This window comes from Cavia porcellus, unplaced genomic scaffold, assembly GCF_034190915.1.
Source record: "Cavia porcellus strain 051 isolate PalLab524CR breed Dunkin Hartley unplaced genomic scaffold, mCavPor4.1 scaffold_8, whole genome shotgun sequence".
Classification (NCBI taxonomy): domain Eukaryota; kingdom Metazoa; phylum Chordata; class Mammalia; order Rodentia; family Caviidae; genus Cavia; species Cavia porcellus.
The window spans coordinates 69,976,445-69,990,747 of record NW_026947491.1 but is presented as its reverse complement, the minus strand read 5'-3'; the positions used below and the strand labels follow the sequence as shown (position 1 = coordinate 69,990,747).

At 32.2% G+C, this 14,303-nt stretch overlaps 1 protein-coding gene across 8 annotated transcripts in view; it reads right to left on the bottom strand.

Moving 5' to 3' along the window:
- The window catches only part of Nav3 (neuron navigator 3), a 747,442-nt gene that overhangs the window by 66,202 nt on the left and 666,937 nt on the right, over window positions 1-14,303 (bottom strand). For 6 of the 8 annotated variants that reach the window (XM_063255189.1, XM_063255188.1, XM_063255190.1 and 3 more), the window contains 4 exons: window positions 10,285-10,347; window positions 8,719-8,879; window positions 4,064-4,252; window positions 1,308-1,360 (listed from right to left, as the gene is read on the bottom strand). In XM_063255189.1, coding sequence (XP_063111259.1) covers window positions 1,308-1,360; window positions 4,064-4,252; window positions 8,719-8,879; window positions 10,285-10,347 — 466 coding nt within the window. The remainder of the gene's footprint in view (window positions 1-1,307; window positions 1,361-4,063; window positions 4,253-8,718; window positions 8,880-10,284; window positions 10,348-14,303) is intronic. The other 2 variants (XM_063255186.1, XM_063255187.1) reach the window with 1 other exon arrangement.

Below are 14,303 nucleotides of genomic sequence, written 5' to 3'. Positions count from 1 at the left end.
ACAAAAATTTAATTTCTCTGCTGGAGGAGACACATTGGCAATAATCAATAGCAATCTGAGGCTAGTGGTTACTACAATAGCTGGTGGAGATTTGGAATATTTTTGTTATCACAGAAGTCTATGAGACCTCCCTATAAAAAAATTTCTCATTTGTTTTACTCACACTGTCCTTTTTTTCATGAATCTTTCTTGGGATTCCTATGAAAGATTTATCCAAATGTTACTGTACTTATTAAAATAGTCTTATATTCATGATTTTATTTTTAGAGACTTAAATTCCTCAACAAGAGGTAGAACACAGAACGTGTTCTTTCAATAGATTTTCACATTCCTTCTTTCTCTTTAAGCTTTAAACAGTAAATTCATATAAACATTTACAGTGTTCCCTTCATTTTTGAACTTATTGGTAATTTTAATTATTAAAAGCAGAACCAAGCATGATTTGTAACTGCAATGATGATTCTAAGAATGACCCACCTATGACAGTACATGTGCAGGATTAACTTACAAGCAAAAGGCTGTAATATTTAAACCTAATGGAAAAGAGTGAAAAAATTAAAATTGTCTTTAATGCTTAATTTCTCAGTGACAGGTGAAGACTGTGAACTTTTCACAAATCTTTCAGTGCAGGACTGAGGATTATTCATAGTACTCAAGACTCATTGAAAGTCAGCAAGCTGCTTTAAATGTACTTCATTACTACCAAAGCATGAAGGAAGCTTCTTACAGGGTATAAATTCCTACAGCCTTTAAAAAAGATAAAATTATAGTTAATGGACAAAAAACTCATTTCGGAAAAAAACCTATAATTCCACCCACTGGCAATAGAAGTTGAAAGATGGGTACTCCTGAGACATAAAATATTTTAAGTTAAACTCTATTTCGAAGATATGTTTTTAAAAATAGGTAATTCTTTTAAAATTTTACTCTTGGGCAACATGTTCTCAGGAAATAACTTTAAAAATCACAAAATAAAAGAGAAAAATATTGTGGAGCAATTAATAGCTGTGGGTCGAAGAACCAAACAAGGAGACTAACTTTATGAAAGTATGAACTTAGTAATGGTTTCAGGAGCCCGTGTCTTCAGACACTCAAAAGACTGAGTTTTGCTTACACTCATTGTTTGCAGGACACTTGGTAGGGGATCCTCGAAGTGCTGGAGGAGCACCTGCCTGCTTATTGGGTATCCAGTAGCTTTGACTACCATCTTAATTTATTACATGGCATCTGTGTAAATGTTGGTCTGCTCTGCAAGTATCTGCATGCCTGGCACAGGGTGAAGCTTTTCCTTAACTGCTAGCACTTACTGTAGAGTAAAGAGAAGAAGTGCTGGAGACCAAGGATAGTGAAGAGCCGTGAACTGGGGAAAAGAGAAAAAAAAAGTGTAATTAGAATTAAAATAATAAAATCTACCCATACACTTGATGCCTTCACTGAAAAGTAAGGGATGGGCAGTTAGGGAAGGAAAATATAACAGCTAGCTATAAAATTCTGAGAATGATTCTGCTGCAAATTTTTTGGAGATTACAATATCAAGACATGAAAAGATCTGGAAATCCAGACTAAAATTGTCACAAACTTTTGTCTTTTTTTTAAATTGGTACCAAGGATTAAACTCAGGACTGCCTGCTTGCAAGGCAGGCACTTATGCCGCTGAGCTAAATCCCCAGCCCATGTCACAAACTTTTAAAAGTAAAAAACTTTATGCATTTTATTTAATTTCATTTTTATGCAACAAATATACATATATTTTCAGAATTTGTTTCCATTTGTTTCCATTGCATTATAATGCAAGGAAACAAGCAGTTTATCCACTCTGAAATTTAAATGTTATTTACAAGTTGATATCCTGTAACCTAGCACTCAGGGGGCTAAGGCAAAAGGATCCTTGTGAGTTCAAGACCAGCCTGGGCTACAGAGTGAGTTCAAGCCAGCTTTAACTCCCTAGGGAAGACCTGTCTCAAAAAGACAAAAAATAATCAACAATTCTTTTAAATGGAAAATTCATTTCTTCTGAAATTATAGTAATATACAAATACTTCTATTCAAAATGATGTCTCACAAAAACTGAGAATGTAAAATTCAGCCTTTTATTTCTATATGTTAAAACACCATGCTAAGCCACCAAATGCCCATTTTATATTTCAGTAATATATTAATTCAAATATATTAAATCCTAAAGAATGATAACATTATATTTTGCCTGCCAAAAATTCCTTTTCTTATGGAATAATAGTTATTTCTTAAATGCTTGTTTTAAACAAATACTAGCTGAAGAAAGATATAATTAAAAAATAATTATAACACACTAATACATATGCAAATGAGATCAATATGCTGGTATAAGAACACAGGAGAGGTGCTCATCACTTTGTCCCAAATGGTCTGGAAAAGCAGAAGAAAACAAGGGGATTAATTCAAGACACCAAGAACCTCTTTAGAAGTGCTGATGTACCTGCATGTGGTCCACAGAAGGCCAAAGAACAACCTCCAATTTTCTACCTTGAAAGAATACTACCAATCTATGAAATGTGAAGTATTCATCTGTGAGTCTATTTACAAAAGACATATTATTTAAACTCTACCAGCTCTTACATGAACTAAGAGTGCTAGCATGGCGTATCAGAGAGAATATGGGCAATAAAGCAGAGAAATTCTATATTCATTCTCTATCTGCCACTTATTATTTATAGCTCTGTGACCTTAGAGCGTGTGGCTTAGTCATTTCATTTGTAAGTGTTAGTGTTGGGCAAATTATCAATAAAGTCCTTTGACTCTAGTTCAATAATGTTTTAAATTCTTTTAAATGCAAAATGAGTTTCTTTAGAAATGTAAAATCTAGATCACAATTTAAGGAAAATAGTAGCTTAATATTCAGTGCATAGATACCAAAAAACCAACCTGCCTACTTAGGCTGGCATTCTCTGGCTTAGATTATTATAAAACCCATTTGTGGAACACTAGAACTTCTAGCACATAACTATCATTTGTTTGTAAATAAGGGGATACAAAGGCACCTATGTGCTTAGCGAGTCATTTTTGAAACATTACAAGAGGCCTGTCTTGGAGAGAAGGACAAAGAAGCAATAGTCTTACCTTTCGCATTAGTTACATATTTTCTGCTACACAGGTCAGTCAGGTGATTCACAGGGTATAATTTACTATCTGCCACCGTGAACTCAATGGCTTGGTTACTATCCCAAAAGGTAGAGGCAACTGTTGCCAACTGATTTAGTGCCAGCATGTTAAATGTATAGTGATGACCTAAAAAACATGAGTCAATTTTCATAGCTACCTAAACTTTTAGGCAGAAGATATTTTAAATCAGAAGATAGGCAGGAAAGGAGAAAGAACAAAGCTTGTACTATAATAACTGGGCAGTTACAGGCTTTCATCTTGGAATGTTTCAAGATACGGAGATTTTTCTTTTAGACATAATTATTGTCTATGAAAGTATGGCTGTTTTAACGTTTGATTTTATTAAATGAGTTTGGATTTGTTTGGTTTCATTTTATCCTCAGATAATATGCTTTACAATATGTACATCACATGTTTCCTTTATAATAATTTTAAAAATCACTCATGAAATTTTAAATGTCTTAAAAATTTTGATATTTAAAATATATAGTTTAAAAATATGAGTATTTGAATATCTACTAAGCCTGCTATTTTTAAAAATAGATTTATTGAAAGTATTCACATAGAACTGTACAATGGTAAAGATATTTATTAAATCAGGTGAGAATTTTACTGTTAAAAGACAAAAAAAATGACGTAAAATATAGGTACAATGTGAGTTCTAAAATGATATAAGAAACTAACACCAGAGGGCGCATTTGAAAATACAAATCAGCAAATTGTAAGTTTCACAAGACACTTTTTCAGCTTCGTGTGTAATTATAGCTCTTTAACTGAGATATGAAACAAAACATTTACTGTAAAATTTGACAGATATGAGAGGTCTCAAAAATTTGACAGATATGAGATATGTGCATTTTTTGTATTAGAAGACTTGGTTTCACTTTCTAAAGGGATCCACAGTCAAGCATTAATCCGCACGCACCTTCTTCCATGCTGTCCCTGAATGAGCCTGAGTGGCTGATGGCTCGCGGCCTCTCCTCCAGAGACGTGGCGCTCCCGCAGAGCTGCGAGTCGTCATAGAGATCAAAGGAAGAGTCCTGGGCGGGGATGCTGTTTGAGCGCATCATGGTGGGCCCCGGCAGGTTAAACTGAGACAGGTTGGTTGGACTCACTGAAAAAAGATAAAGCATATCAGCCTCTTATGCTGGGGTTTGAACAATGAAAAAGACAGGTTAAAAGAAAGTAAGAATTGGTCCCACTTCTTGTCAAAAAATGAATTTACAGAAAGAAAGATGGCAGAATAAATGGCTTTTCCACTCTAGAGACACATAAGAATTTCTAAATAGGAGAGAAATAGATGTGGCCATCTACTAGGAAAAAGAAGGCTACCCAGGGCATTTTACATGAACTACACATAGCAAAGCCAATTTTTAAAGTAAGATTCTAACCTTACTTGTGATGATTTGAGAAGCAGAAGAGGAGATGATTTAAAGAGAAATGTGAACTGAACTTTTAAAAATTTCCAAGTCACCCTCCACCTTTGCTTCTAGAGCTAGACAAAAACTGAGTTTAGGATATTGTTTTAGATAAGAAAAAATGCTATTCTCAGAATTTTGATTTGATTTGTGGAATCTTCACATATAATTAAGTAGAACAGTTAAAAATTCAGAAAAAAATATTTAATTTTTGTAGAGAATAAACTTCAGATATGTTATTTCTAGATTTAAGTAGTTTGTGTCATTGGTGAGTTTAAAGAAGAAATAAGAGATATTACAAACATTACATAGTAAATGGATGACTGAATCAGATGTGAGTCTCAATGGGAACAGTCTATGCTTCCATAAGTATAAAAAGAAAAAGTGTAAAAGAAAAAGTTTTATTCTGAATGGCTGAAAGGTGCATATGAAAAGAAAAAATACTCCAGGTAAAAAGATGTTTGTCAGCAAAAGCATAGAAGCTGTTCGCACACAAATGTGTTTAATAAGCATTCTGCCTCTAAAGGGCCATCTACTGTGTAGATCTGGGGAAGTTGTCAAGGCTAATGCTTTTGCGTAATAACCTTTGTGGCAACGTGAAATGTGAATGTAAGCAATCACTGTCATTCATGAGACATCACAATTTGTTTTACAGGTTATGAGAGGCCTTACGGAAACCACGACCAATACAAAATGAAGTTTAATTCAAAGACTTAGTTTATATAAATCATATTCTGATATCCTTTCGGGAGTAGGGATGGTTTCTAATGTAGCTGGCATGTGGAGAAATACCTATAAATTATTGTTTATTTCGGCAGTAGTTCATAATAGCATACAATAAATAACTAGTTGTAGTGTTCTTAATTTTCTAATACTTGTTATATGTGAATGTTGCAATAATTTATATAATTTTTTTACATTGTTACACATTTTAATATGTAGACATGATAAAGAAAGCATGAATACCACAACTCATGAGTGTTACTAATAATACTACATTTCACTGATCATTCAGAAAATAATGACCAAACTGAAAACAACAGACGTCCAAAGCAAATGCAGGACAACAGCATACTTAATTCAAATTTAGTTAATTAAATTTTACATATTTTAAAAGGTTAATAGTAGAGGAACTTTAATTTCTTACTAAATTTTAGTAGTGCCTACTTTCTTGGTCAAAAAATATAAATTCAAATACAAAATAAATCAAAATTCTTTAAAATTTATTTTCACATTTAAAAACTAGTCATTTTTTTCCCATGTAATGTTGCACAGATAGAAATCTCAGAACCCCAGGAGCATGTTTACCTATAAAATCTGGGTAGGCAATGAGAACACTCATACATGGTAGGAAGGTCTTCTGCCACAAAGCCCAGTGGCTGAAAATGTTTAGACTCAGGTAGTACAGGCAGGAAGATCTGTTTGGAATCTACTGAAATTATCTAAGTTTTAGAAAAGTTTTAGCATAGTAATGACACTGAAAAGTGAGATGTATTACCTTTAAAAAAAAAAAACTTACATGCTTTCTTCTGTTACAGAACATGATAGTATAGTTTTGAGTAAGCCTGTTGATCATACTGAGATTTTGCTTTGGAGGAGTTGATGGAGGGTTATGTGTGAAATTGTAAGGAAAAGATAGGAAATAGCTAAAGAAAAGACTTTGATCTGAGGCAGTTACGTGGTCTATGCTGACAGAATTTGAGTTTTAGTGCTAAAAATAATCTCAGAGTAAAAGAGGAATTTTGATTTGAGATGAAAAACTCAAGTTGTAGATGAAAGCATAGAACATGCGTTTAGGATGCGAAAACAAGAAAAAAATCTTAGTAAATATATAAAATGAGAAGATGGAAGATGAATTGTATTGTCCAGAATTTATACCTAAAGCCTAAAACAATTATACCTACAGTCTCTTTCACTTCCAAAAGTGACCTAGCTTATAGTACAAATGATAGTTACATTAAAAGAAAGAATTCCAGTTGGAAAATTATAAAGAGAATCAAGAAGGTGTTGTCACTAAAGACATGGCCTGAAGTGTTTTGAGAGGGAGAAATGACAGTTGTGCCTGATGCTGCTGTGAGACCTTTGGTAGAAAACACAATGGAGAAGGGCAGGAGATTCACTTCCTAGAAAGCTGAACTTGATGGTTAGACTCCTGGTTTCATAAATGAAAAGTAAGGGACGTAGCCGACCAGTAGTTTTTAAGTCAAAGTCAACAGGGCACTAAAGTTCACAGAAATGATTTGTTATCAGTAAAAATATAATTCACATTTCATATTCATTGTACAACTCTAAAATCTAGGTAATCAAATATAGTCTCCAATGCTATATCTCAACTTAAAAATTATATTTGTAAAATCACACTGGTGCCAGCTGACATGAAGTTCATATAACTTTAATTTATACAAACTTGTAAGAAATTTATCTCTGCAAAATATGTGACATTTTTGGTAAATGAGGCCTTAATTCAAATGTCAGAGTTTTGCGTTAACTTCTCGTATTTCTAAATTGAGAATCTCCTTCACATGAAATTCTGTACTTACTGTATTGTGACTTATTATACTCAATTAAAGGGAAGATCACCCAAAGCTGATGAGTGTTGTTGTTTTAGAGTATAAAACATGTTTTATATAAAATGAGTATTTGTCAGAGTCTATCAGATCCTCCCTTTGTCTTTCTTATTTCTCATTTTTTGTACATAATCCATGTTACTCTTCATAACATGACCTAAACATGCTCATGATATGACCTAAACATAACTATAACATATTATAACAGTAAACTGAGAAAACCAAGGCTTCTCCAAGGTCAGACACAGGCTTTTCTTTGTTTTCCTCAAAGATAACTGAATAGATGAACTAAAATATGATAGCAGAAAAATGATAGGAGTCAACTAATCAAAATTCAGTTAATGAAAAAATTTATAAGTGATATAAAGTCAATTTATAGCAATGATGTGATCCGAGTTTGCTTTATATGGTCCATGAAATCAGATTTTCTTTTACATTCCTATAACAAAAATATTTCAATATTTTTTTGAAGTTAATGACCGAAGCTTTTTGTTCTGCTTTATAACTAGGATTTAAAGTAAATATAAACTACAGTTCTTTGAAATTTATCGTACAAAGAAGCTTCATCAGTGTGTAGATTAGGCAATGAAAATTTGCAGTTGATAAGGATTAATTAGCTCATGTAAAACCATGACTGAAATAATTGCTTTTAATTGCTAAAAGCCTGACTTGAAAAAGTTGTGACAGAAAAGAAATAGGGTTGAGTCCAATGTGTGAAAGTTGAGAAGTTCAAATTACTGGAGAATGTGAATCATCTATAGGGACAACGTTACAAAGACATTTTTCCAGTGAAAAAAAATAATGACACTAATTCATAAGTGACATGATACAGGATAAATAATAATCTATTTTTAAAATCAATAGATCTAGTAACTTATAATTGATATATTTAAACTTACTGTGACTCTTCCTTGTTTTCTATGATATTTATGCAAGTGATTTTATGCTTCATAAAGTGATTGCTAAGTGGAAAGTCACTCAATGGCTAATAGAGTAATTTATGTTTCATCGTGTTCATCTAAAAATGTTCACAGAATTTTGCCTAAGCAGGAATTCATATATTTTAAGGAGAGTTTAATTTTAGTGATGTTAAAAGAAGCTATCTCACAGTCATTTCGTTGAATGTCATTTTCTCTGGAAAGATTTCTATCTTCTATTTTTCTACAAAAGGATTAAATTTTGCTTCCAAAAAGTTTCCACGGTTTAAACAAAAAAAAAAAAAAAAAAAAAAAAAAAAGAAGAAGAAGAAGAAGAAATGCTTTACTGGTTTTAAAGAGGCTTGTAACATACAGTGGATAAGTTGCTGGGCTTTCAGTCAAGTATTATGGGACTGGCTTCCTCCTTTGCCCTCTCTAATGGTGAGACTTTTTTTTAGAGTCAAGTAAGTTTCTGTAGTTTAGATCAAAATACAATGAGAGGATTGTCTGTGTTAAGCAATCATTGCAAGTAATGAACAATATAACGTTTATAGATTATTCTGAACTATAAACAACTATACAAGTAATTTTTATAGGGCAATGCCAGGGCTCCTATGATAATAGGAATGAAACAAACAAACAAACAAAAACCACAATCTATGTTTTAGAATATTTTACCCAAGTTGGAAAAGTGGTATTTTCCTGTAGTAGAAGATGACATGGCAGAAGGGGAGACCAGAGGTGACTGGTTGCCCGTATCCTGCAGACCTCCAGTAGAATGAGAACGCAACCATTCTTTGCCCTCTTCTTGGTTGGCCTGCCGAGATGACGGGGTGTATCTGCAAAACAGCACAGCTAGGACACTTAAGCACATCTACAAGGGCAAGGCAATACCAGGACAGGAAAACAATTGAGAGGAGTCTACTATTTCAGACTGAACAACAATCTCAAGCAGATTGATTCTAATTAGAATTGCTCAGTTCTTCCAGATGATTTGACACCATCTGTTCGAATCCCACAGGAAAAGAGGCATTTGAGAGGAAAATTATGCTTCTGTGAGACATAAAATTGAAAATCATAAGCAATGAGCAGACAGCCAAGTTAACTGAGAAGGACCCAAAGTACAGTGCTTGAAAGGTTGTAAACGCATAGGCCAAAAATGATACACAGTGATAGGACAGAAACCAAGGGAAGTGGGGGGATGTTCACAGAAAGGCATGGGAAATGGAACACATACTGATGGCCACTTATTTTAAAAGGAAAAACGGTTCCTTGTCAAAATGCATTTGTTATAACATTTACATTTTTAAGGAAGGCAAGGAAATGTGCTTACTTTATTGGAATAATTGTCTAGATCAAATTTTCAAATGGAATACTTGTCAGCTGTTTGCTCTTGCTAACAAATTCAACAGAAAAATGATAATGTAGAAAGTGCTACTCTGACCATTGTTCCTCCAGAGTAATTAAATTCTTTGTCCCCAAACTGGACAGTTTAATATGTTTATAGTGTTCACCTCCATTAGCAACTTACTCTATATCTCCTCCTCAGGAAAAAAAAATATGTGATGCATATTTTTTGGTTATGGATTAAATTTTCATTTTATTTTTTATTCTGATCTGATAATTATTTTGAGGTTATTAAATATTATTAGATTTATTTAGATTTAAATTCAACTGATACCAGCACAGCTGAAAAATAATTGAGGCTCTATGTGTTTTTTTGCAAAGGATGTTATAATCATACCTTAATTACAATACTGTCTGATGATGATGAAAATGTTTTCTCTGATTCAAATTAGATATTCTTGAACCTTTGATCATTACTAGTTACATCTGCAGACTGCATGGGTTTTGGGGTTTTGTAAACATATGCCTCCAAGATGCAAAAATTAAGGAAGTGATGTTATGTTAATTTGGAGGAATGAGTTCTAGCTTCTATCAAAAGTTAGTGCCCCATCTTCCAAGTAAGGCCTATAATAGGTTTTTAAAGACGTCTCATATCTTCAGAATAGTGGTATTCATATTGGAATTAATTTAATTTGAGTCACTACTTAATTTCCACCACTCTCTCTCCCTACAGGCCATCTCACTAACTCTTCAGGTCAGAGAAAGTATCAAGATTTAGTGACTTTAACCTCATATTAGGTGCTACATTGCAAACAAAGACAAAAGAAGAGAGACAAGCACACAAAGTTTACGTAACAACAGAAAAAAAGCAGCAGTTGCGCTGAGAGAAATATATACCTTAGTCCCTTTTTGGGTAGTGTATTTCTGTCAAGCTGCATGCTGTTAAAACAAAGAAAATCCCTAAGGACATAATGTAAACAAAACTTTCAAAGTATACATCCAACACAAATGCTTCTCTGAACTACACAAAATAACTTTTTGGTAACACATACGTAAGTGCTTAACTCATCGGAAAATGTCACCCAAAAGTAATAAGACATTGAGTTCCTTTCTAAGCTAACACACTCAGTGATACTTTCATAATGGAATTACTGCAAGACAGATTAAATCCTGTTAGCACAATGGCCTCTGGACTGTATTTATCTTACACAGTGGTGGTTTTCCCTTTCCTTTGCAACTGACTAGACTTTGGTTTTGATTTCATATACAGGAGAATCACAGTGGTGGCAATAACATCGACCTGCTCTAAATTAAAGTGACAACTTCCAATGGTCACAGAGGATGGAAAGCACCATTTGATGTTTATCTTTTGTCTTCAAATTAATTTAAATCAAAAGTGGCTTATTGTCCATTAAGAGAAGAAACATAATATATAATGAGTATTTTTCTTAAAATGATGTTTCTGGTATCACTAATTTATCTAAACACCTTAATGAAATTAAATTATGCCATTTTTTAGAAATCATCAATTAGGTATGGAAAGGAATATAGATATTTATCATATCTATTTTAAATAATTGCCAATTGTTCATAAGAAAGATTGAAAGATGTATCTAGATTGATGAGATGGCCTCTCTAAAAAGAGAGAAACAGAGGGCATAAAAATAGGTGATAGAGTGAGACAAGCCTATGATTCTGTTATAATTATTGGCATGTAGATAAGGAATAAAATTAATTTGAATTTGCTGAATTTTTGCTCTTTTTCTTTAGAATCTCAAATGATTGAAATTAAATACACAGGATATGAACAATGGGAATGATATAACATGGATGCAAACACACTGACTGAAAATTTAACCATTCAAACTCAAAGCTAAAATGTTTTCTTCCCTGTGTACTCCACTGATTAGCCCATAATGGATAGCATCCAAAGGCTTTACGCAACTTTACTGAGAATGTGCACATAATTACCACATTAAATAGAGCCATTTCCAGTATATAGTAGAGCATACCATAATAATTTTCTTAGGAGAGTAGAAAAATAGTTAAGAGGAAATACATTGAAAAAATATTATAAGTTTATTTCCAAATACAAACTATATTATGGTGAAGTATTCATGTGGTAATGAGCCACTTTAAAGATTACCTCTGTCATACATGGAAATTAAATTTAAGGTTGCAGAAAAATTAAAAATAGGCACACTTTTGCCAATTGTATCCTATTGTATAAAAATTATTTTTTATGTTGCTGAGCAATGTAATAAAAATTAGAAAAAATATATTTAAGCAAACATAATTTAAAGATTTACGTAGTAGCTTGAACCTGATTATTAATAATTTCATTACATGGAACTTTCTGAAAACCCTCAAGATTTCCAAATCATATGCCAGCAAGGACCTAAGGTACTATCAATGAGTGATTCAATCAAGGTGCTGTTTGCCTAGATAGAGAAAAGCAAGTTGATCACATTTGATATTTAATGACAAATCAGAAATACAGTTATTATTATAAACTTACTTTAAAATTTTGGTTATATTACAAAAACTAGGACAAAGCAAAATAAATGTGAACTAATTATGGTTCAAAGACCATTAATGAAGTAGGGCAGCCATTGAGGGGAAAACGTTAAAATATTTTATTACTTGTTCATTCATTTTAATAAGCTAAATAAAAATTAAAATTGGTATGAAAGAAAACTCTCTGATTTTATAGTATTATGCTGTAAATATTAAGATATTCTAAAGTAAGGCATGAGCTTACATATATCTTTATTTCTATCTATAATTAATTTGCTTTAAATATTTACACTTTAACATATCTTCCATATACAAGTCATTGATTTTCTTTGCAGTCTCAACATTCTGTTGACAAATTCAGTTTAATTAAACCAGGATGAACAATTACTCTACATCTACATTTATAAGGAGACAAATACTTCTTCGATCTACTTTAAAGGTTGAGAACAAACTGTTATTGCCTCCAGTTTTGTTCCTAAAAAGTGAAAGTACACAATTTTTTAAATCAAAAATTATTTCAGTGCAGTAAACTGCTGCAGGGAATGAATTAATATTTTATTTGACAATATACCCATGACCATATTAACATTTACTTTATATTGCTTAATTAACAATAGTACATATTAAGAATCAAAGTCAAAACATATTTGTACAAAAAATTTGAAGTATGTTTTAGAAAAAAATTAAAGTAATCTCATTTATAATATTGAGCTATTTCGAAGATTGGACAACTGTTTAAAAAATAGATTTGCCAACAAAGAGTAAATGTATGTTTGTTAGTGTATTTGCACAGCAAAAATTTATGCTGACTTCAGCTAAGATATAGGTCAGGTTAAAATATGAAAACTGCATCACAATTATAGATATATTAATCTTAGCTTCTGGTTTTGATTTAAGGGTTACTTGGTTATAATTAGATACTTAATTATTTTGGAACATCTGATTTCTGAAGGTTGAAGAATTGGTTAAAGACCGTATGGACATCTTGCTGCAGTTATTTTTATAATTTGAAAAAAAATCTATATTTTGGAGGTTAGTTCTGGCAAATGAATGATACTGTTTTTAGTATGCTTGCCTGATTTGGGTTTCATCTTGTTATTTGGATTCTTCGCATCTGAGTATGTAAAGAAGGATCAGTCATTAAAATTGTTTCTATATTTCAATATAATTTACTTTATATATGACAGACAAGGATGTTCATATGGCTTACCAGTGCTAAAACTAGAATCACAGGTGTTGTGGGAAGTCTGACTTCTTTGATTAAGAAAATAAAGTACTGGTTTTATACATGCTGTCCATAACAGCAAATTTAAAAGGAAAATGGATACATTTTACTTTCTATCATCTAGTTGATTGCCATATTTGCCTTGGTCCAGTTTTGCTATGAGGAAACATATTTTCTATAATTTACCAGACAATGGGGAGAGCAAAGTGAGAACTCTTAGGTTAAAGGATAACAGGTGCAATGTAAACATATGAAGGTGTTTCTGTTTATTTGTATTTGTTTTGTTTTATTTATTCATGCAGGCGCCTATGCCACTGAGTTATATTTCTGATCCCTGTAGGTAAATGTTTTGATTGCTGTTTTTAAAATGTTTTGAGGAGGAAAGCTGGAAATCTAGAAAAGAGGAGATATTGCTGCATCAATGTCAGAGTGAGAAAAATTTGTAGAAAGTTATCAGCATTTTCAGGAATCAGTAATGCTTTTCTCAAATCACACAATTAAGACATGTGGCCAAGATCACTTTTGAAAGCTTTATGTGTGCCAAGAAATAAATATCATTAAGTTTTTAGTGAAAAGGTGGCAGCTTGAAGACATTTTCCTGGAGTTAGATTCATATCAACTTATTTTAGAAAGTTCTTTTTTGAGTGGGACAGGAACCAAGAGACATTCTGTACAAGAGTGATATTTTCCCATACGTACATACATTATATAAGAAATGTACATTACATTCTCTATGTTAAGTTAAAAATTATAAAACCAACGAGTATATCTTTTTATAAGATCAGTTTTCAAGAGGTATATTAAAGTAGCACTAGTATATAATTTTCTCTAAGAATGCATGGCTGAAAACTGACTTTTTCCCCACCTTAATATAGATTCCCCAGTGATTATTTTGCTATTTTTCATAGAAATGCAAAAAAATCAAATCTACCATATCCATCAAAGCAGAATTGTAGAACACATTAAAATACTTTTTTAGAAAAAGGTTTAAATTATCATAAGGAGCTTGTATTGTCCTGATACTCAAGCCAAATTATAACGATGTCTTGAGAAGACATCATTTGATATATAAATTCATGATTTAAGTATTACTCAAATTGCTTACTGGCAATGAATGTAAGCAGTCTAGCCATCCTATCTTTGATGGTTTTAGTCCTTTGCAAACTTGGTCATA